The sequence below is a fragment of the Oncorhynchus nerka genome, linkage group LG15 (assembly GCF_034236695.1).
Source record: "Oncorhynchus nerka isolate Pitt River linkage group LG15, Oner_Uvic_2.0, whole genome shotgun sequence".
NCBI lineage: Eukaryota > Metazoa > Chordata > Actinopteri > Salmoniformes > Salmonidae > Oncorhynchus > Oncorhynchus nerka.
In genome coordinates this window covers 90851457-90875900 of record NC_088410.1, presented here as the reverse complement: position 1 = coordinate 90875900, position 24444 = coordinate 90851457, and the positions used below count along the sequence as shown (strand labels likewise).

General features: G+C 45.2%; 1 protein-coding gene and 1 long non-coding RNA gene across 2 annotated transcripts; both read right to left on the bottom strand.

Moving 5' to 3' along the window:
- Window positions 1–1763: 1763 nt before the first annotated feature.
- Window positions 1764–12161, bottom strand: LOC135560258 (uncharacterized). The gene is made up of 2 exons (XR_010458859.1): window positions 10747–12161; window positions 1764–7201 (listed from the first exon to the last, which is right to left on the bottom strand). It is a non-coding gene; the product is annotated as an uncharacterized LOC135560258 (long non-coding RNA).
- A 1128-nt stretch (window positions 12162–13289) lies between these two features.
- On the bottom strand, window positions 13290–17595 carry LOC115143525 (zinc finger protein OZF-like). The gene is made up of 2 exons (XM_029684026.2): window positions 17242–17595; window positions 13290–16820 (listed from the first exon to the last, which is right to left on the bottom strand). Exons 1-2 carry the CDS (start codon window positions 17420–17422, stop codon window positions 15904–15906), a joined length of 1098 nt encoding a protein of 365 aa, XP_029539886.2. The 5' UTR covers window positions 17423–17595; the 3' UTR covers window positions 13290–15903.
- Between the last annotated feature and the right edge of the window lie 6849 nt (window positions 17596–24444).

The following is a 24444-nucleotide window of genomic DNA, read 5'->3' as shown; positions in this document are numbered from 1 at the left end:
TACCGTAGTGATGTGTGGTAGGCCTACCATAGAGATGAGTAGAAGGCCTACAGCAGAGATGTGTGGAAGTCATACCGTAGAGATGTGTGGTAGTCATACCATATAGATGTGTAGAAGGCCTACAGCAGAGATGTGTGGAAGTCATACCGTAGAGATGTGTGGTAGTCATACCATATAGATGTGTAGAAGGCCTACAACAGAGATGTGTGGAAGTCATACCGTAGTGATGTGTGGTAGGCCTACCATAGAGATGTGCGGAGGTAGAGATGTGTGGTAGGTCTACCATAGAGATGTGTGGTAGGCCTACCATAGAGATGTGTGGAAGTCATACCGTAGAGATGTGTGGTAGTCATACCATAGAGATGTGTGGAAGTTATACCATAGAGATGTGCGGAAGGCCTACTCAAACTCTGAATCCCAAATAAACCCCTGGCACTAGATGTAGATCGGAGGGGATTGGATATGTGAGGGTAACCCATTCATAGATAATAACTAACTTTAGCGACTATTGAAGGTACTATGTTCTTCTGGCCGGGGAAGTTTTGTTAAGAGCTGCAAGAACGTGCTCCGAATGTTAAAACACATTGCTTGGTTGTGGAAACATAAGGAACGTATGCCTACGAGGCGTAGGCCTACCTGTGCTAATTAGCTATTTACGTCTCAGAACACCTGTGTGGAAACGGAAGACGGACGACAAACATGTTGTCACTGAAAAAAGTAGGCTGCAACTGTATTAAAACCAGTTAAAACAGTGTACAGTGTATATTTTGAATTTGTGAAATTATTTTTGATGTGATATGAATGTAGAGGGCTTAATGTTTCTAGAGCCGTACTGCAATTGGTAATTGAATCATGTTTTGATGGAGTATTTGGCTGTTTTGGCTACCAGAGCCAATTAGCCTCTAAACTGAACATGTAAGGTCCTTGGACTATAAGGAGTAACATTATGTAGGCTCATTTAGTCGATTAATGGGCTAAGGTGCAGGTAGCTCCATCTTGATATGATTGGGGATTCAGCTTCTCTGTGGTGACTACTGTGGCTTCTCTGTGGTGGTTACTGTGGCTTCTCTGTGGTTGCTACTGTGGCTTCTCTGTGGTGGCTACTGTGGCTTCTCTGTGGTGGCTACTGTGGCTTCTCTGTGGTGGCTACTGTGGATTCTCTGTGGTGGCTACTGTGGATTCTCTGTGGTGGTTACTGTGGCTTCTCTGTGGTGGCTACTGTGGCTTCTCTGTGGTGGTTACTGTGGCTTCTCTGTGGTGGCTACTGCGGCTTCTCTGTGGTGGTTACTGTGGCTTCTCTGTGGTGGTTACTGTGGCTTCTCTGTGGTGGCTACTGTGGCTTCTCTGTGGTGGTTACTGCGGCTTCTCTGTGGCTTCTCTGTGGTGGCTACTGTGGCTTCTCTGTGGTGGCTACTGTGGCTTCTCTGTGGTGGTTACTGTGGCTTCTCTGTGGTAGCTACTGCGGCTTCTCTGTGGTGGTTACTGTGGCTTCTCTGTGGTGGTTACTGTGGCTTCTCTGCGGTGGCTACTGTGGCTTCTCTGCGGTGGTTACTGTGGCTTCTCTGTGGTGGCTACTGCGGCTTCTCTGTGGTGGTTACTGTGGCTTCTCTGTGGTGGCTGCAGCTTAGCTCTAGGTTCAGGATAGTTAACAAGGCTTTAATTTGAACCGCTGTCAGATAATAATGCACACTAGCACTATTCAATCTAGAGAGCTGAGCTGTGCTTTTTAGGTGTATGGAGGAGGAAACACAAAACAATTTCGACAAGGTAATCAATTACTAGTTTATTAAAAAATAACATTTAGTACACAATGATACAACACTGTACAGTAATGTGTGTGGGAGCAGCAGTGTCCCAGAATAGACTGTGGGGAAGAGACTGGAGGAATGTCGATCGAGTTAGACGGCCTACTGTAGTAGCCTCAGTCCTGAGAGGTGATAAAGGCCCTGTCTTGTGACAACCCCATAGCCCCTATTGCCCAAGACACTTGGCCTAGGTGATGGGGGCTACAAGGTGTTGAAAGCGTTCCACAGGGATGTTGGCCCATGTTGACTCTAATGCTTGTTTGATATACTCAGTGCAGACAGTGTCTTCAGAAAATGTTCACACCCCTTGACTTTTTCTTAATTTTGTTGTTACAGCCTGAATTTAAAATTGATTAAATTGAGATGCTGTGTCACTGGCCTACACACAATACCCAACAACGTCAAAGTGGAATTATGTATTTTGAATCTTAAATGTCTTGAGTCAGTAAGTATTCAAACCCTTTGTTATGGCAAATGAGTTCAGGAGAAAACATTGGTCATATAATAAGTTGCATGGATTCACCCTGTGTGCAATAATAGTGTTTAACATGATTATTTAATGACTGCCTTATCTCTGTACCCCACACACACTGTAAGGTCCCTTGGTCGAGCAGTGAATTTCCAATGCCTTGCAAAGAACGGCACCTATTGGTAGATGGGTAAAAAATGGTAAAGCTGACGTTGAATATCCCTTTGAGCATGGTAAAGGTATTAATTACACTTTGGTGGTGTATCAATACCAGTCACTACAAAGATACAGGCGTCCTTCCTAACTCAGTTGCTGGAGAAGAAGGAAACCACTCAGGGATTTCACCATGAGGCCAGTGGTGACTTTAAAACTGTCACCGAGTTTAATGGCTGTGATAGGAGAAAACTGAGGATGGATCAACAACATTGTAGTTACTCCACAATACTAACCTAAATGACAGATTGAAAAGAAGGAAGCCTGTACAGAATAAAAAATATTCCAAAACATGCATCTTGTTTGCTATAAGACACTAAAGTAAAACTTTTAAAAATGTGGCTAAGAAATTCACTTTATGTCCTGAAGCGTTACATTTGTGGCAGGTCTAACACAACATCACTGAGTACCACTCTTCAGATTTGTAAGCATGGTGGTGGCTGCATCATGTTATGGGTATGCTTGTCTTCAGCAAGTAGTAGGGAGTTTAGGACAAAAATAAATGGAATGAAGCTAAGCACAGGCAAAATCCTTGAGGAAAACCTGGTTCAGTCTGCTTTCCACCAGGCACTGGGAGACAAATTCACGTTTCAGCAGGACAATAACTTAAAACACAAGGCCAAATCAACACTGGAGTTGCTTACTAAGAAGACCGTAAATCTTCCTGAGTGGCCTAGTTACAATTGACTTAAATCTGCATGAAAATCTATGGCAAGACTTCAAAACAACCAACTTGACAGAGCTTGAAGAATTTTAAAAAGAATCATGTGCAAATATTGTGTATTTAGCCAAGTTATTGGCATTGTGGATTTGTTCCTTGTGTTATTATTTTTCTATGATTTCTTTTTTTTTCTTTGCAATTTTGGGACGGGACTGACCTGTTTACACCTGTTTTTATGTAATCATGCAATCATGTAATATCCAAGATCAATGCCTTCGTGTGTTATTTCCCGTACTTTGATGGACATGGAATAGTTCAAAGAAGAAAGAAAAAAGGCTCAAGCAAACGCTCAAAGTATTTTGAACAATTTCAAATCTGGATGACAGATCTGGCTGGCACCTGTGCAATGGGTGTCATTTTAACATGTTGAGTCAACTTGTCTGAAACCTGAAGACTGGCATTAGCTCCACAATCTAGAACCTTGGCTTCGGCTCAGCAGAGGCTATCAAAGTCTTGTGCTGTGCAGAACTAACACAGCAACCACCCAAGCTCAATTCATCCAGATAGTTCTACTATAAAATAATTGATAATAACGTTTTGCTTTTGAAGATTACATATGATTGATGTTTAATCTGGTATGATTTTATGATGACTGATACTGAAACATTAATGAAGGGGATTATGAATGATGTCATAATGGTGTTATGAATGGAAATGTATACTTCCTTTGGTGTTGCCAAAAGCACTGGTATATACTGGTATATATACCCAGGACCCACACATACAGACTCAACCTGCATTACAAACACACACGCACTCACAGGAACACACAGGCATGTGACAACACACACACACACACACACAGGCAACATTTTATTTCAAAATAAAGTCTTATTGTATAACTGAAACATGTTTTTTGTTGTCACCCTAGCCAACTCTATGAAACACCAAACCCAGAAAAGGCTTGTAGTATAACAGGGTCAGCCTTGCCCTTGTGGCAGTTAAGAGGCTAAGTGCCTAAGTCATGGTCACCAAGGCAGAATGGGATAACACCTGAAAAGTGATGTAGGTGTTATGCAACTTATTAAACTAAAGATTTGTGTAAACTCCCTGTGCTAATGCCTACGTAAAAGCTGTACAGGGCAACAGTCTTGTGGCCTGCAGTAGACCTATGCTAGACACCAGTCTGTCCCATTGGTGTTCTGACCTGGATAGGTATCTATAAAGGAGGTGAAATGGGTGGTTCTGTAAACCATGCTATATTTGAGGCTATACATTGTTTGGAGTGTGGAGTAAAACAATCTTATATTACGATGTGGTAAGATCAAGCTCTGTAAGCATATGAAACATTTAATAAATAAGTTATATTGTTGAATAACATTCAGAAACAGAGTTTATTCACAAAGGACATTTAAATATATCCGGAATTTGATTTGGTGAAACGGTGAAAATAGATGATAAACACAATATACAGACAGAATGTATCGACAAAGAATTGACGAATCCGCACATTATAAACAGCAAAACCTCACAGGTGGTGAGGACATGTTAAATAATAATTCCCATCAAGTGACGTCCCCAGGACAAACCGGGAACTAGACAAAAACCTCCAGGGGACCATTCTAACTCATTACTGTTCACAGTGAACTATTGGAGATGACATGTTTAATACTAGGACCTTATATATATATATATACACACACAGCATCTAAAGTGCTTTTAATTCCAGGAGAAGCATTGATCTGGGTCTGACAAAAATGTCTGTTTCACTTCCAAACAATGGGCCACAGATCTTTGCTATAGTGAATATACAGGTAACTGCAAAATGAAAGGAAACACCAACATAAAATATGTTAATAGGACGTTGGGCCAGCACGAGCCAGAACCACTTCAATGCACATTGGCATAGATGTTACAAGTGTCTGGAACTCTATTGGAGGGATGCAACACCATACTTCCACAAGAAAATCCATAATATGGTGTTTTGTCGATGGTGGTGGAAAATGCTGTCTCAGGCGCTGCTCCAGAATCTCCCATAAGAGTTCAATTGGGTTGAGGTCTGGTGACTGAGACAGCCATGGCAAATGGTTTACATTGTCTTCATGCTCATCAAACCATTCACTGAACACTCGTGCTCTGTGGATGGGGGCATTGCCATGGTAGCCAAAATAATGGCCTGCCCAGCATTTTCACATGACCCTAAGCATGATTGGATGTTAATTGGGTAATTAACTCAGGAACCACACCTGTGTGGAAGCACCTGCTTTCAATATACTTCGTATTGCTCATTTACTGAAGTATTTCCATTAAATTGAATCCAATTTTATTGGTCACATACACATGTTTAGCAGATGTTATTGTGGGTGTAGCGAAATGGTTGTGTTCCTAGCTCCAACAGTGCTGTAATATCGCAAAGTTGCTTAGGATCTAGAAGCAGAGCTGCCATGTCTGTCGGCGCCATCTTTCATTATTTTAGCAGTTACCTGTATGTGCAGCAGAGCCTAGCTCAGGACCAACCCTCGCGAACAAGCAACACAGTTATCCTGAACAAAAATATAAATGCAACATGTTTCCATTCGCACAATTTCTCTAATTTCTCACAAATTTTGAGCACAAATTTGTGAAGCAACTGCATTAGTAAGCATTTATCCGTTGCCAAGAAAATCCATCCAGCTGACAGGTGTGGCATATCAATAAGCTGATTAAACAGCCAGTTGGATGTACTGCCAAATTCTCCAAAACAACATTGGAGGCAGCTTATGGTAGAGAAATGAACATAACATTTTCTGGCAACAGCTCTGGTGGACATTCCTTCAGTCAGCATGTCAACTGCACTGCGCCCTCAAAACATGAGACATCTGTGGCACTGTGTTGTGTGACAAAACTGACCATTTTACAGAGGCCTTTTATTGTCCCCAGCACAAGGTGCACGTTTCTAATGAATCTTGCTCTTTAATACGCTTCTTGATATGCCACACCATATTTTTGTTCAGTATAATTCAGAAAGACTAGCAACTAACTCATAAAATGTTGTGTTTTTAAAGATTCTCAAAAACTCCATTCAGTGACATGTACAAAAAGAAACACACTAAATTGACTATAATGCAAAACCTATTGCATGAGAGAGAGAGACTATGGCATGGAGAAGTGTTAGTCAGAGAACATTCTCTAAGAAAGTCACAGAATCCCTAGCTCTTTGAGAGAAAAAGAGAAAAAATCACAAGCCTAGGTGCCTTCACGGCTGTGGGTCTGGAGGTGACGTTTAATTTTGTCGGAGTGGCTGAAGCACTTGCCACACACAGGACAACTGAACAGTTTTTCTCCTGTGTGGACACTCGGATGCACTTTCAGGTGTGCGGTCTGATTGCACCGTTTCCTACAGATATGGCACTGATAGAGCTTCTCCCCTGTGTGAATCCGCTAACGCCCTTTCAACCTCCCCGGCGAGCTAAAGCACTTACCACAAACCCCGCAGAGTAATGGCTTCTCTTTCATGTGCATTTGCATGTGTGCGTTTAAATGGCCCATATGTCTACAGGGTTTCCCACACACCTTGCAACACAATGCTGTGTTGTGGTGATTTTGAAGGGACTGTTCCATGTGTAGTGGTATCTGTAGCGCCTCAAACCCTGACAGTAGTCCTTCACCACCTTCCACCCCCATCATACTTACACTGTTCTCATTCAGTGCTGCCAAAAGGTCAAGGTTCACTGACGAAGAGAATGTATTGGGGTCACTTGACGGATCAAATGGACAAACACCCAGTCCTTCAGTCTCTGTTTTGATTGGTTTGGATGTTGATGAGCTGGACAGAGAGCCTCCCTATCTACTCTCCCCGGTGTGAGTTTGGAACTGACTGAATGAGGTGTGTTCTGATCATAGCCATCATTTCCATTGTAAGGAGAGACATCTAGACAGAGTCTAGTCCTCTAAGTTGCTTTTCCTCCTTCCTGGTCCTTCCCTCCTGTTTCTCCATAGTTTGCCTTGGTTCTGGTTCCTGCTTCAACCCAATGGCTCCCTCCTCAAGTTCTATAAGAGCAGAGGACTCTCGGCCTGAAAATTAAGAGTGGACAGTGTTATGTAACAAGTAGGAGTGTAACAGCTCACCAAACCCACAGTTGGTATGTATTGAGGTCACAGTTCGGTTCGGTTTCGGGACAGTGGGAAAATGAAATACCATCAATTACTGTAGTTAATTTTTGTTTATTTGGCAAAAGACACAAAAATAAAAAGCCCCCTTTTTGTGGTCCAAGTCCAGCTTCTGTGACAGCATTCACAATGTTCCTGGCATTGTCTGTTGTGACTGGGATTGTTATATTGGGCCTCTCAAGTAGAGGTCTTCACGGGTCCAAAAAGTTGTACCTGTTCTGAAATGGACCTGGGGCTTTCCTACCCAGACCCGATATACATACATTTTTCAATATAAAGATCTGTTTCCGAAACGGACCCGAGGACAACTAGACCAGTTCCATACAGACCTGGTCGGATCCAGACCCGATACGAGTGAGGGAAGCAGCAGAAAAGTCCATTTGTTAGTGACTTTAGAAACCAGAGCTGATTAAGCGCGAGGGAGAGAGATTAGTGCCGCTCTAGCAGGCGGAGGAGCCTTGCAGTGTGTGTACTGTGAGCGAGTGACACGGAACAACAAGGAGGAAGGGGAGAGAAACAACAAGGAGGGAGAAACACAAGGAGGGAGGGGGGAGAAACAACAAGGAGGAAGGGGGAGAAACAACAAGGAGGAAGGGGAGAGAAACAACAAGGAGGGAGAGAGGGAGGGAGAAACACAAGGAGGGAGAGAGGGAGGGAGAAACACAAGGAGGGAGAGAGGGAGGGAGCAACACAAAGAGGGAGGGGGGAGAAACAACAAGGAGGGAGAGAGGGAGGGAGCAACACAAGGAGGGAGGGGAGAGAAACAACAAGGAGGAAGGGGAGAGAAACAACAAGGAGGGAGAGAGGGAGGGAGAAACACAAGGAGGGAGAGAGGGAGGGAGAAACACAAGGAGGGAGAGAGGGGGAGAAACACAAGGAGGGAGGGGGAGAAACAACAAGGAGGAAGGGGAGAGAAACAACAAGGAGGGAGAGAGGGAGGGAGAAACACAAGGAGGGAGAGAGGGAGGGAGAAACACAAGGAGGGAGAGAGGGGGAGAAACACAAGGAGGGAGGGGGAGAAACAACAAGGAGGGAGAGAGGGAGGGAGCAACACAAGGAGGGAGGGGGAGAAACAACAAGGAGGGAGAAAGGGAGGGAGCAACACAAGGAGAGAGGGGGGAGAAACACAAGGAGGGAGGGGGAGAAGCACAAGGAGGGAGGGGGAGAAACAACAAGGAGGGAGAGAGGGAGGGAGAAACACAAGGAGGGAGAGAGGGAGGGAGAAACACAAGGAGGGAGAGGGGGGAGAAACACAAGGAGGGAGGGGGAGAAACAACAAGGAGGGAGAGAGGGAGGGAGCAACACAAGGAGGGAGGGGGAGAAACAACAAGGAGGGAGAGAGGGAGGGAGCAACACAAGGAGGGAGGGGGAGAAACAACAAGGAGGGAGAGAGGGAGGGAGAAACACAAGGAGGGAGAGAGGGAGGGAGCAACACAAGGAGGGAGGGGGGAGAAACAACAAGGCGGGAGAGAGGGAGGGAGAAACACAAGGAGGGAGAGAGGGAGGGAGAAACACAAGGAGGGAGGGGGGAGAAACAGCAACCAACCATTCCAAACTAGCCCAAATGTCAGCAAGTGGCGATGTTGATCTACTATTGATGGTTTCATCTTACCATCCAATGCAATGCATGCAGCCGCAAAATAAATCGTCAAAGGCGTCAAGTTTCCTCCTTAACTAGGTTTAATGGCGAGGAGCCAGACAATCCCTTTCATCCACAGAGTACATAGAGGGATGAAAGACACTTTCACTCGACATCTTCAGAGTCTTCACCTTGACATTTCAAAGTAATTCCATGTTTGCTCCATTATATAATGTTCGCATTATATAATCCTGTAAAATAAAGTACATTTTGTACATGCTCTCGCATCAGGTTTACCCTCAGAGGGAATGCCTCATCTCCCATGAAGACATATGGGCTCGGTGTTTGAGTCCCCGGCAAGCACTCCGGCCCTTGCTTCTTCCCCCCGAACATATGCGCCCCACGTTGATCATGGTGAAGCGGTACTTCACATCGCAGACTGAACTCAGGATCATTGAGAAACATCCCTTGTAGTACTCGTTGTCCGAGTTTTCCGGAGCCCAGATGCGAATATATTTTCGGTCGACAGCTCCCGTATAAAACAAATAATTCCAACGATCCGAAAACTTTTGCCACAGAGGGATAGGCACCAACATCCTCTTTCAGAACAGACATGCCTGTTAACTTGGCACACTTCCGTGACAATGTACAAACGGTCAAGATTCCTAGTTTCGAAGCGATACTTTTCTGTGTGCTGCCACTCGTCAAAAACCCAGATTCTGGTTCATGGACGAACATGCCATTTTATCCCTTGTTTGTTTTTATTTATCCTCCTGAGCAGTAAGCGCAGTTCAAGCTCTTCTAATTTGTAGAGACATGTTTGCTTCTGAAGCTAGTTAAATCCTTAAGTAGCGTTGAAGTGTTATTGTTTATTAGTTTACTCCAATTAGGGGAAGGGTGGTAGAGATTGCGGGGAATAATAAAGGAAAATATATATATGTATGCATGTTTATATATGTGGGTATGTATATATAAATATATATATTTACCCCAAAAATATATGGGGGGTTGGAAATGATGCAGAGAATTACATTGATGGAAGCTACAATCTATCAGCAATATTAACGCTGATCCACCCTCTAAAATGTTTTAATAAAATACAAATAAATAAACTGCGTCGAATTTTGGCAGGCAAGAAAATCCTCCTCCCCTTCTAATTTCCCTAATTTTGTGGCTAGAGTCAAATACTTTCTATAGAACAAACGTAATAATAATAATAATTCATAATTAATGTATGTGTGTTATATTAAACAGAGGGATTAAAATGTAGGCAAGCAATAAACATTTCAGAACAACTACTAGTCGAATAAGACATGGGAGAGATGACGAATTTTGGTAAAGAGATTTATTTATAGCCTAATACACTTGAAACAAATAGCCAAACCGAAAACTGCAGACATTACTAGTGCCTCCCGCGATCAAACCGACATTAAAAAAAATACTGAAACGCAGCCTAAAGTGATACGAAATCTCAACTAGTAAGCAAGTCGTAGCAATGAAGGAGTGAGTGCGAGTTCACGCGAAGAGAGTGGGTGGTGGGGTTATTCTGGCAGGGGGGAGATTTTCGGCACCAGATACTTCACATTTATACATCAGGTGAAATATGTCTCATTTTTCTGTGGTGGAACGCAACTGCGACGTGAGCAAAAGTACGCATTGCTCCAAAAAATCAGACTCCGCCCATGCTCACACGTGGATCGACGGAGTGACGTCTGTACAGCCCATTATACCACACGTCATACCCATCGTCGACATCTAAACGCAGATACGGGGGCAGGTTAGCTAGCTAACATTAATTCATATTTCAAATAAGATATCTACAGAAGATCTGAGGACGTTTTATCCTCGCTAGCTGTCTACTGTTACTAACCTGGCAATGGAATCCCATTTCTGTGCAGTTTGCGTCTCAGTTGATCATTCGCTCTTTCCCTGTATTACAGTATTTCCTCCTTGTATTTTAATATGGTCTCATATCAGCTGACATCAACCGTTCGGTCAAATCTACATTTAGAAACGGTAACTTCGTCATGTCGAGAGCCGCTGGCAGGGCACAACAAACCATAGTTTGTCAAATAAGAACGAATATGACACAATCAGAAAAAGTTAGTTACCGTAAGTCCTTAAGAACATGGGGCAGCTGAAATCATATAACTGTATCATCCATCCGAGACAAATCAATCAGCATATGGAAAATATATATATATATATTTGATACACCGATACATTTATTCCAGCATGTGCGAGGTACTTATACTCTGAATCCCAAAATCAACCCCTAGTCCCTCAACGTTTTATCTCAATCTCTTCATTCAAAGACTCAATCATGGACACTCTTACTGGCAGTTGTGGCTGCTTTGTATGATGTATTGTTGTCTCTACCTTCTTTCCCTCTGCTGTTGACTTTGCCCAATAATGTTTGTACCATGTTTTTGTGCTGCTACCATGTTTTGCTACCATGCTGTGTTGTCATGTTTTGCTGCCTTATGTTAGGTCTCGCATTATGTAGTGTTGTGTCTGTCTCGTTGTGATGTGGTTTGTCCTATATTTATACAGTATTTTTGCCTTTTGGTACAATCTAAGATAAATAACCCTCAATCTCACATAAATTATCAAGGAACCTACCAGGTACAACCTTAAATCCGTAACCATGGCACCCTCTTAGATATCATCCTGATCAACTTGCCCTCTAAATACATCTCTGCTGTCTTCAACCAGGATCTCAGCGATCACTGTCTCATTGCCTGCGTGTGTAATGGGTCCGCGGTCAAACGACCACCCCTCATCACTGTCAAACGCTCACTAAAAGACTTCAGCGAGCAGGCCTTTCTAATCAACAAGGCCCAGGTAAACTGGAACACCTCTCAGTTAGTGTTCAGTGTGTCAAATCGGAGGGCCTCTGTATATATCAATGATGTCGCTCTTGCAGCTGGTGATTCTCTGATCCACCTCTACGCAGACGACACCATTCTGTATACATCTGGCCCTTATTTGTACACTGTGCTAACAAACCTCCAAACGAGCTTCAACGCCAAACAACACTCCTTCCCTGGCCTCCAACTGCTTTTAAATGCTAGTAAAACTAAGTGCATGCTCTTCAACCGATTGCTGTCCGCACCCTCCCTCCGGACTAGCATCACTACTCTGGATGGTTCTGACCTAGAATATGTGGACAACTACAAATACCTAGGTGTCTGGTTAGACTGTAAACTCTCCTTCCAGACTCACATTAAGCATCTCCAATCCAAAATTAAATCTAGAATCGGCTTCCTATTTCGCAACAAAGTCTCCTTCACTCATGCTGCCAAACATACCCTTGTAGAACTGACTATCCTACCGATCCTAGACTTCGGCGATGTCATTTACAAAATAGCCCACAACACTCTACTCAGCAAACTGGATTTAGTTTATCCTAGTGCCATCCGTTTTATCACCAAAGCCCCATATACCACCCACCACTGCGACCTGTATGCTCTCGTTGGCTGGCCCTCAATACATATCTGTCGCCAAACCCACTGGCTCCAGGTCATCTATAGGTCTTTGCTAGGTAAAGTGCCGCCTTATCTCAGCTCACTGGTCACCATAGCAACACCCATCCGTAGCACGCTAGTCCCCAAAGCCAATGCTTTCATTTGGTCTCCTTTCCTTCCAGTTCTCTGCTGCCAATGACTGGAACGAATTGCAAAAATCTCTGAAGCTAGAATCTTATATCTCCCTCTCCAATTAAGCATCAGCTGTCAGAGCAGCTTACGGATCACTGTACCTGTACACAGCCAATCTGTAAATAGTACACCCGACTACCTCATCCCCATATTATTACTTACCCTCTTGAACCCCTACTTGCACATCATCATCTGCATATCTATCACTCCAGTGTTAATGCTAAATTGTAATTATTTTTTCGCCTCTAGGGCCTATTTATTGCCTTTCCTCCCCACTCTTCTACATTTGCACACTGTACATAGATTTTTATTTTGTGTTATTGACTGTACGTTTGTTTATGTGTGTAACTGTTGTTTTTGTCGCACTGCTTTGCTTTATCTTGGCCAGGTCGCAGTTGTAAATTCCAGGTCGCAGTTGTTCTCAACTGGCCTGCCTGGTTAAATAAAGGTGAAATAAACATACATTTAAAAAGGCCGTCATTGTAAATAAGAATTTGTTCTTAACCGAGTTGCCTAGTTAAATAATGATTACATGAAAATAAAAACCGTAGATAGGTGTGGGTAGTTTATCTTCATTTGGGATTTAGGGACTCTGCTGTGTCGGTGAAGTTGTTTTAAATGTACATTTAGGTTCAGTCGGAATTGATTTGTTCACTTAAACGGCTAATAATCATGCAAACAAACATCTTATTCTAGTGCCGGCCATCTCTCGGCCTGTATGCCTATATATGGAGAAATGAACAAAGACAGCGTGGTCAGTTACTAGTTTATTAAAAAATAACATTTAGTACACAATGATACAACACTGTACAGTAATGTGTGTGGGAGCAGCAGTGTCCCAGAATAGACTGTGGGGAAGAGACTGGAGGAATGTCGATGGAGTTAGACGGCCTACTGTAGTAGCCTCAGTCCTGAGAGGTGATAAAGGCCCTGTCCTGTGACAACCCCATAGCCCCTATTGCCCAAGACACTTGGCCTAGGTGATGGGGCTGTGGTTTGTATCTGGTATGGGCCATAGGCCTACTGCTTGTTCATGAGCATTGGTCTCAGCTCGGCATTTAATACTCCTGGATTAAATGCTTTCACAATATACACTAAAAAGTACTTTTTATTCCAGGAGAAACCTTGATTAGGGTCTGAATTTTTTTATTTTACACTTGCAAACAACTGGCCACCATTACTAGATATTTAGTATAGTGAATATATGTGCAGCAGCACCTAGCTCAGGACCAATCCTCTTGAAACAAGCAGCACAGACACATACAGGGTCAAATACTGTATGACTCAGCTGAGGAATCGGTCTTTCCCTGCACCGTGTTGGTTAAATACTGTAGTAGTGCAGGTCATAGAGGACACATAAACCCTATCTGCATCAGAGGTGGGGGATAGATAGTGGTCATACACAGAATGATCATCACCACGGTCAAATTGATCTTGCAGAATAGCAGTCTCGGTGTTGACTCCTCTGTGACAATAGTATGTTATTGTATCAGTTACAAGTTGACTGAAATTCAGGGGGCAGTACACAGTTCTGCAACCGTGACTAATGCCTTGATCAGACTGACAGCACCATTGCATATCATTTTGCGTTGCTACGCAAACACAAAACGCTTATCTCTACCATACAATTTGATGCATACGTTGGATATATCCAACGCATGCACCACACAGAACGCACTACAATGCAGCGTTCTATTGGAAATGTATGTATACTGAACAAAAATATAAAAAAGTAAAAGTGTTAGTCCCATGTTTCATGAGCGGAAATAAAAGATGCCAGAAATGTTTCATACACACAAAAAGCGTATTTCTCTCAAATGTTTTGCACAAATTTGTTTACATCCCTGTATTGAGCATTTCTTGTTTGCCAAGATAATCCATCCACCTGACGGTTGTGGAATATCAACAAGCTGATCTTGACACAGGTGCACCCTGTGCTGGGGACAATAAAAGGCCACTCTAAAATGTGCAGTTTTGTCACAACAGAATGCCACAGACATCTCAAGTTGAGGGAGCATGCAATTGGCATGCTGACTGCAGGAATGTCCACCAAAGCGGTTGCCAGAGAATCGAATGTTAATTTCTCTACCATAAGCCACCTCAAGTCATTTTAGAGAATTTGGCAGTACATCCAACCGGCCTCAGAACCGCAGATCAAGTGTAACCACGCCAGCCCTGAACCTCCACATCAGACTTCTTCACTTGCTGGATTGTCTGTGACCAGCCACCCGGACAGCTGATGAAACTAAGGGATATGTGTGTCTAAATTGTAATAAAGCACATTTGTAGGAAAAACTCATTCTGACTAGCTGGCCCTGGCTCCCCAGTGGGTGGGCCTATGCCCTCCAAGGCCCAACCATGGCTGTGCCCCTGCCCATTCATGTGAAATCCATAGATTAGGGCCTAATGAATTTATTTCAATTGACTGATTTCCTTATATGAATTCAGTAAAATAGTTGAAATTGTTGCGTTTATATTTTTGTTCAGAATACTTCTGGTGTACCAAACTGCAATGACGCTGTTGGTGTGATTGAGGGAGAGGCAATGCTTCTTTAAAATGTAGTATATCAGGGAGGCTTTATGTGGCTAACCGTACGGAAACATAGAATACAGCGGGCAGGGCTATTGCTAACCGTAATGCCCACCCCTGACCTCACCCGAACTAACAATGGCTAATATGTCTACTTTATATCCATATTTGGAAACAAAAAATGGACAACTGTTTATAAACAATGCCCATATGGTTAGCCAGTGTTCATTAAAAAAACACAAATAAAAACAGCTTACGAATTTCAGCCAGGTGATTCAGGAAATCAGATTTCAGGGTGTTAGAAGAGGCTGTGATATACTTTATCAAAAGTAAATTAAATTCTAAAACAACCATTGCTTTTAGAAACTTGAAATTGGTGTAAATTGGCCCTGTGCAAATCATCTGGGGCAAGACCACGTATTGGAACGCTGCATTGTTGCAATCCTGAATGCACTCCGTGCAAGACGCATAGCGGAAGACTTCATTATCATCATGCTATCAAGCTTATTACTAAAATACTAAACCATTAGGAAATACTAGCTAATAACTCAAATACAAAAAGAAAAAAAATGGACACATACTAAATTGACTATACTGCAATACAAATCCTATTGCATGAGAGATAGACTATGGCATGGAGAGAACTGTTACTTAGGAGAGATAAAACATTCTAAGAAAGGTCACAGAATAGCTCAGAGAGAGAGTGAGAAAAAACAAGCCTCGTCTTAGTGGCAGCAATTTTAGCTTTTTAAAAATGTCCCATAATCAGCAATTCATTCATATACCGAGACTCAGTCGTTCATTAACAAGAACCACCAACGGTGGAGTCTCCCTCATCTCACTGCCCCGAGAAGTAGGTGCCCTCGCGGCTGTGGGTCTGGAGGTGACGTTTGATTTTGTCAGAGCGGCTGAAACACTTGCCACACACGGGGCAGCTGTAGGGTTTCTCTCCTGTGTGGATACGCATGTGGACCTTGAGATGGGCCATCTGGGTAAATCCTTTTCCACAGCTCTGGCAGCGGTACGGCTTCTCTCCAGTGTGACTCCTGGCATGCTCCTGGAGCCTGCCGGAGGAGCTGCAGCACTTTCCACACACCCCGCAGCGATACGGCTTTTCTCGGGTGTGCACCTGGACGTGGACATGCAGGTGTCCGACGTGGCTGAACGTCTCCCCGCACACCCTGCAGCAGAACGACGACACGTGCACCTGGAGAGGAGATTTCCCACACTCTGCGGCCGCGGTGGAATTAGCGCCCTGGTTGCCTAAGTGGGAGCCCTGACCTCTGCTCCCGCCGGCTCGTCCTTTAGCCGCCGACATCTGCCCTCCGTTCTCCACCCCAATGATGTCAATGTTCTCGTTGGAGCAGTTGGGGTTGACTGTGGCCAGGGGCTGCGGGCCGCTGTTGGATGAAGACGACGATGAGCCTCTGTGGGACCCTTCTGATTTGACGTGTCTGGATGAGCTTCTGGGACCAGGCTCCCTCTCTCTGTTCTCCACTGACGGGTTCTGGGGCAGGTTGGAGGAGTGGGGAGGGTCCTGGGGGTATTCGTTGCTGACGCGGGGAGGGGTGAACATGGACTCTGGGGTGCTGCAGGAGCCGTGGCCGCGAAGCTGATCGTCGCCCTGGCTGTACCTGAGTTCCCGTTTCTCCTTGATCAGGATGGGGATGCGCTCATCATGGCCCATACTGGGGCTCCACTCCCGGCGGGGATGCTCGCTATCCTCCTCCTCCAATAGTGCCATGGACTGACGGTCTGGATGGAAGAGTGGGAGGGACGTGGCAGTCAGATATGATTTACGATCGCGGAAAAATACGATAAACTAAATTAATATAAACGTTATCACAGGAACCCGATTTCAGAAATTAATCAGCAAGGCTGATGCCTGAAATTCTAGTCTAAATCGCAACAACTAGCTAGCTAAGGAACAAAGGTGGCTAACTAGCTAGCTGAGTTAGCAACCGCTTACATTATTAGCTAATGTTAGCCTTCTGAAATACATGAGTTACCTGGCTACTTCTCGAAGCGTTAATACAGGGTGTAAAATATATATATTTTAAAACAAGGGCCCTTTCGCTAGTTACGCAGCTATGCATGCATACAACAGCACTTTAGTGACCAATTTGGTTTCCTAGCGTGCGGCTTCCGTGCTAATTTTAGCATGGTAGCTACTAACCTGGCCATATTTCAATCCCAGCGTCTCGAAGCCGACGTCTCAGATGGTCGTTCTCCCTCTCCCTGAGCGCAATCTCCTCTTGGTATTCCAAAATCGTGTCTTCGACAGATTTATAGATCTCCTGGGCAGCGAGCATAAGCCGCTCGGTCAAAAATACATTTAAAAACTGCAATTTAGTCATTTTCGGGTGTCGTAGCTAGCGACAAGAGCTCTCGCTATCATCCAAAATGGACCTAAAAGATGCTCTCGCTGATCACGTGATAAGGAATGCCCGCTGTTACCGTAATAATAGGAAAACGCGAGGCCCTAAATATGATAAGGCCAAACCCAAACATCATGTTCAGCTCTCAAGGAACGCTGAAAATGAATGCATTGTACACGTTAAGCAATATTTTCCAGTACTGTACAGGGTGTTCTTATGGAAGACAGCACAACAGTAAAGATGTTTAAATGGTTTATGTAGGGTTAAAAGGGAATGTTAATTTTGGGCACATACCACAGGCTACAGAAGTGAATACCAATGAGTGAGCTTTGAGTGGTATACCCAGGTGAATTTTGCATACAAAATACAGCCAACTCCTTATGCAGTGCCTAACATATGAATCCTCTCATGATTTTTGTGTGTGTGTATCTAGAACACACCAAGTGACTTGAGACTGTTTTGTATAGACTGGTACAATTACCCAATGTGCACTTATCAGGGGTTGACTGAATTTGCTTTTGAGCTGAGCAAAAAAAGCATCTAACCATGCAAGACCTGTCCAGCAATTAGAGCCAAAATATGATACAAGTTAGAGGTTGTAGCCTGTAAAAGAAAACAGGCTGTTTTACATCTTTAATGTAGTTTGTGATTTGAGACAACAATACAGGGAAGAAAGGGAGGAGAAATTATATACACCACAGGAGGGTGGTGGCACCTTAATTTGGTGAGGACGGGCTCGTGGTAATGGCTGGAGGGAAATGTGGGGATTGGTATCAATGCCACTCCATTCACTCCGGTCCAGACTTATATGAGCCATTCTCCCCTCAGCCTCCACTGACATACACCTGAATGTAGGGGTTGGGGAGACTTATATGAGCCGTTCTCCCCTCAGCCTCCACTGACACACCTGAATGTAGGGGTTGGGGAGACTTATATGAGCCGTTCTCCCCTCAGCCTCCACTGACATTCACCTGAATGTAGGGGTTGGGGAGATGTGTCTTACAACTTTATTTATTTTTGCTGTCTTTTTCCCACATAACCTTTTCATCATCCCACCTAGCTATCTTAAGATGAATGCATTAACTGTAAGTCGCTCTGGCTAAGAGCGTCTTCTAAATGACTAAAATGTAAATATGAATGTAAATCCGTATACTGAATGCTATTTTTTTGTTTGTCACACACCCTTGACATCTTTGTGTTTCCTCTGCATGTGTACTTTGAGGTTCGACCTCTGGTTGAAACAGTGACCACAGACATTACAGAGGTAGGGTCTCTCGCCGGTGTGTATTAGCTGGTGTGTTTTTAACTTGCTGGCGGTAAGAAAACACTTTCCACACAACGTACAGCAGTGGGGTTTTTCCTGCGTGTGAGCCATGCGTGTGTGCTGTTTCAAACGACTCATGTAACGGAAAGTCTTCCCACAGTCTTTACAAATAAACAATTTCTTTACAACCTGAATGACCAGAGGCGATATCTGACGAGATAAGACGACGGCTTGGTTCTGAGCGATTTGGAAGGGCTGTGCGGGCTGAGCCAGGAGAAGGGGTATGGGTAAGGAGGGTAAGGGCTTGGGCTGGATCTGGGGTAATGTTTTGGATGGGCCAAGATCATTGTCTTTGCTGCAACAGTGAGTGGTGGGTGTAGGCATCAATTCTGTTGTTCCAGTCTCTTGAAGCTGCTCTTCCCCCTGACTGGTCCTTGCTTCTTGCTTCTTCTCCTCAGTTTGTGAAACCTCCTTCCCCAGAGTGGGGCTCGACTCCTGCTTCAGCTTTGGGGGAGCTACTGCTACAGAGACAGTGCGGGTGATCTGTCGTAGACCTGCAGTTATGGATGGTTGACAAAATAACATCTCAGACAGACCCCTTGTTGATAAAACAATTCTATAGCGGACGTGCGTGCACGGCACATGTCACAACTCCCCCTAAACACAAGTACAGTAGCTAGTTCACACCCTGATATTCTCTTTTAGATAGAAATATGGCTTAAATTTCCAATAATGAAATGTGCATTATTAGGTCCTACAAACCTCGTTTAACGTTCACTTTTCTCGGTCTGTTAGCATTAAACTGCTTCCGTAGAAATTCATTCTCTCTCTTTACGTAAGTGATCTCTGCTTGGTATTCTGCAAACGTTTCTTCTAACATTTTATATATATCCTGTGCAGCAGACGTTAATCGTTCAGTGAGAAACAAACTTAGCAACTCCAATTTGGCCATTTTTTTGTGAAAAGAAACGCACACTAGCAGCCAGCTAACGTTAGCTAGTTGTTTACGATTGAAAGTCTTCTTCTACGGTTCAGGGCGCACCCAACATTCAAGTTGGCGCCTTATCGCCACCTTCTGGGACTGCAGTGAAACAAAGATAACAACAGCAAAGACAACAGTTTCTTTGAGACGAAGTCGACTATCTAAACTCAGAAAAAAAAGAAACATCCCTTTTTCAGGACACTGTATTTCAAGGATAATTCGTAAAAATTCCCATGCTTGTTCAATGAACAATAAACAATTAATGAACATGCGCCTGTGGAACGGTAGGCAATTAAGGTCACAGTTGTGAAAACTTAGGACACTAAAGAGGCCTTTCTACTGACTCTGAAAAACACAAAATAAAAGATGCCCAGGGTCCCTGCTCAACTGCGTGAACGTGCCTTAGGGTTGGAGCGAGCGGTCGCATCCGCACTTCGGTCCGCAGGTAGTATAACTTTTCATTACATTTCATTATAGTACAACGGTTTGATTTGTCTAATCTTAGCAATTTCTTCTTAGCTAGCTACATAGCCGTCTTTGTATCAAAGATAATTGCGTAATTATCGTATTTCGTCGTCCTAACGTAGTCTACACTGCTATCTGCCCAGCAGCTAGCCAGCTAGCAAACGTCCACCGTCTACCGAATAGGAGCACTGTAGAAACTATTACACTCAACTGAACGACTTGATTAGTGTAGTGTTAGCTAGCTACATAGTTGTCTTTGCTGTCTTCGTATCCAAGATAATTGTGTAGTTTAGAGTGTGTAGTCTTAGAGTGATTATCTTAATTTACCGAGGTTAGCTAGCCAGCTATTTGTCGTCCTTAACGTAGGAGACACTGCTAGCTAGCCAACAGCTAGCCAACGTCTACCGAATAGAACTTCCGCACTCAACAACCCGGTCGCATTCCGCTTCGCCCCACAGGTAGTATCACATTTTCATTTCATTTCATTACAGTACAACGGTTTGATTTGTTTGATCGTAGCTAGCTACATAGCCGTCTTTGTATCAAAGATAATTGTGTAGTCTAGAGCGATTTTCTAGGTTAGCTAGCCAGCTATTGTCGTTCTTTTAACGCAACGTAACGTTATCAACACTGCTAGCTAGCCAGCTAGTCCCCGAATAGCAGCACTGTAGAAACTATTACACTCAACGGAACGACTTGATTAGTGTAGTGTCAACAACGCAGCCACTGCCAGCTAGCCTACAAAGTCAACAACGCAGCCACTGCCAGCTAGCCTACTTCAGCAGTACTGTATCATTTTAATCATTTTAGTCAATAAGATTCTTGCTACGTAAGCTTAACTTTCTGAACATTCGAGACGTGTAGTCCACTTGTCATTCCAATCTCCTTTGCATTAGCGTAGCCTCTTCTGTAGCCTGTCAACTATGTGTCTGTCTATCCCTGTTCTCTCCTCTCTGCACAGACCATACAAACGCTCCACACCGCGTGGTCGCGGCCACCCTAATCTGGTGGTCCCAGCGCGCACGACCCACGTGGAGTTCCAGGTCTCCGGTAGCCTCTGGAACTGCCGATCTGCGGCCAACAAGGCAGAGTTCATCTCAGCCTATGCCTCCCTCCAGTCCCTCGACTTCTTGGCACTGACGGAAACATGGATCACCACAGATAACACCGCTACTCCTACTGCTCTCTCTTCGTCCGCCCACGTGTTCTCGCACACCCCGAGAGCTTCTGGTCAGCGGGGTGGTGGCACCGGGATCCTCATCTCTCCCAAGTGGTCATTCTCTCTTTCTCCCCTTACCCATCTGTCTATCGCCTCCTTTGAATTCCATGCTGTCACAGTTACCAGCCCTTTCAAGCTTAACATCCTTATCATTTATCGCCCTCCAGGTTCCCTCGGAGAGTTCATCAATGAGCTTGATGCCTTGATAAGCTCCTTTCCTGAGGACGGCTCACCTCTCACAGTTCTGGGCGACTTTAACCTCCCCACGTCTACCTTTGACTCATTCCTCTCTGCCTCCTTCTTTCCACTCCTCTCTCTTTTGACCTCACCCTCTCACCTTCCCCCTACTCACAAGGCAGGCAATACGCTCGACCTCATCTTTACTAGATGCTGTTCTTCCACTAACCTCATTGCAACTCCCCTCCAAGTCTCCGACCACTACCTTGTATCCTTTTCCCTCTCGCTCTCATCCAACACTTCCCACACTGCCCCTACTCGGATGGTATCGCGCCGTCCCAACCTTCGCTCTCTCTCCCCGCTACTCTCTCCTCTTCCATCCTATCATCTCTTCCTCTGCTCAAACCTTCTCCAACCTATCTCCTGATTCTGCCTCCTCAACCCTCCTCTCCTCCCTTTCTGCATCCTTTGACTCTCTATGTCCCCTATCCTCCAGGCCGGCTCGGTCCTCCCCTCCCGCTCCGTGGCTCGACGACTCATTGCGAGCTCACAGAACAGGGCTCGGGCAGCCGAGCGGAAATGGAGGAAAACTCCGCCTCCCTGCGGACCTGGCATCCTTTCACTCCCTCCTCTCTACATTTTCCTCTTCTGTCTCTGCTGCTAAAGCCACTTTCTACCACTCTAAATTCCAAGCATCTGCCTCTAACCCTAGGAAGCTCTTTGCCACCTTCTCCTCCCTCCTGAATCCTCCTCCCCTCCCCCCTCCTCCCTCTCTGCAGATGACTTCGTCAACCATTTTGAAAAGAAGGTCGACGACATCCGATCCTCGTTTGCTAAGTCAAACGACACCGCTGGTTCTGCTCACACTGCCCTACCCTGTACTCTGACCCTTTCTCCTCTCTCTCCAGATGAAATCTCGCGTCTTGTGACGGCCGGCCGCCCAACAACCTGCCCGCTTGACCCTATCCCCTCCTCTCTTCTCCAGACCATTTCCGGAGACCTTCTCCCTTACCTCACCTCGCTCATCAACTCATCCCTGACCGCTGGCTACGTCCCTTCCGTCTTCAAGAGAGCGAGAGTTGCACCCTTCTGAAAAAACCTACACTCGATCCCTCCGATGTCAACAACTACAGACCAGTATCCCTTCTTTCCTTTCTCTCCAAAACTCTTGAACGTGCCGTCCTTGGCCAGTTCTCCCGCTATCTCTCTCAGAATGACCTTCTTGATCCAAATCAGTCAGGTTTCAAGACTAGTCATTCAACTGAGACTGCTCTTCTCTGTATCACGGAGGCGCTCCGCACTGCTAAAGCTAACTCTCTCTCCTCTGCTCTCATCCTTCTAGACCTATCGGCTGCCTTCGATACTGTGAACCATCAGATCCTCCTCTCAACCCTCTCCGAGTTGGGCATCTCCGGCGCGGCCCACGCTTGGATTGCGTCCTACCTGACAGGTCGCTCCTACCAGGTGGCGTGGCGAGAATCTGTCTCCTCACCACGTGCTCTCACCACTGGTGTCCCCCAGGGCTCTGTTCTAGGCCCTCTCCTATTCTCGCTATACACCAAGTCACTTGGCTCGGTCATAACCTCACATGGTCTCTCCTATCATTGCTATGCAGACGACACACAATTAATCTTCTCCTTTCCCCTTCTGATGACCAGGTGGCGAATCGCATCTCTGCATGTCTGGCAGACATATCAGTGTGGATGACGGATCACCACCTCAAGCTGAACCTCGGCAAGACGGAGCTGCTCTTCCTCCCGGGGAAGGACTGCCCGTTCCATGATCTCGCCATCACGGTTGACAACTCCATTGTGTCCTCCTCCCAGAGCGCTAAGAACCTTGGCGTGATCCTGGACAACACCCTGTCGTTCTCAAATAACATCAAGGCGGTGGCCCGTTCCTGTAGGTTCATGCTCTACAACATCCGCAGAGTACGACCCTGCCTCACACAGGAAGCGGCGCAGGTCCTAATCCAGGCACTTGTCATCTCCCGTCTGGATTACTGCAACTCGCTGTTGGCTGGGCTCCCTGCCTGTGCCATTAAACCCCTACAACTCATCCAGAACGCCGCAGCCCGTCTGGTGTTCAACCTTCCCAAGTTCTCTCACGTCACCCCGCTCCTCCGCTCTCTCCACTGGCTTCCAGTTGAAGCTCGCATCCGCTACAAGACCATGGTGCTTGCCTACGGAGCTGTGAGGGGAACAGCACCTCAGTACCTCCAGGCTCTGATCAGGCCCTACACCCAAACAAGGGCACTGCGTTCATCCACCTCTGGCCTGCTCGCCTCCCTATCACTGAGGAAGTACAGTTCCCGCTCAGCCCAGTCAAAACTGTTCGCTGCTCTGGCCCCCCAATGGTGGAACAAACTCCCTCACGACGCCAGGACAGCGGAGTCAATCACCACCTTCCGGAGACACCTGAAACCCCACCTCTTTAAGGAATACCTAGGATAGGATAAAGTAATCCTTCTCACCCCCCTTAAAAGATTTAGATGCACTATTGTAAAGTGGCTGTTCCACTGGATGTCATAAGGTGAATGCACCAATTTGTAAGTCGCTCTGGATAAGAGCGTCTGCTAAATGACTTAAATGTAAATGTAATGCTGCAAGGAGGCATGATGTGGCCAGGGCAATAAATTGCAATGTCTGTACTTTGATACGCCCAAGACAGCTCTACAGGGAGATAGGACGGACAGCTGATTGTCCTCGCATTGGCAGACCATGTGTAACACCTGGACAGGATTGGTACATCCACACATCACGCCTGTGGGACAGGTACAGGATGGCAACAACTGCCAGAGTTACACCAGGAATGCACAATCCTTCCATCAGTGCTCAGACTGTCCGCAATAGGCTGAGCGAGGCTGGACTGAGGGCTTGTAGACCTGTTGTAAG

What these genes read in the sequence shown, in the direction of transcription:
- LOC115143525 (XM_029684026.2), bottom strand. Translation starts at nt 17,422, where the DNA reads ATGACTAAATTGCAGTTTTTAAATGTATTTTTGACCGAGCGGCTTATG. An exon ending in TGGGATTGAAATATGGCCAG is followed by an intron (nt 16,821 to 17,241) that starts GTTAGTAGCTAC and finishes TCTTCCATCCAG; the next exon opens with ACCGTCAGTCCATGGCACTA.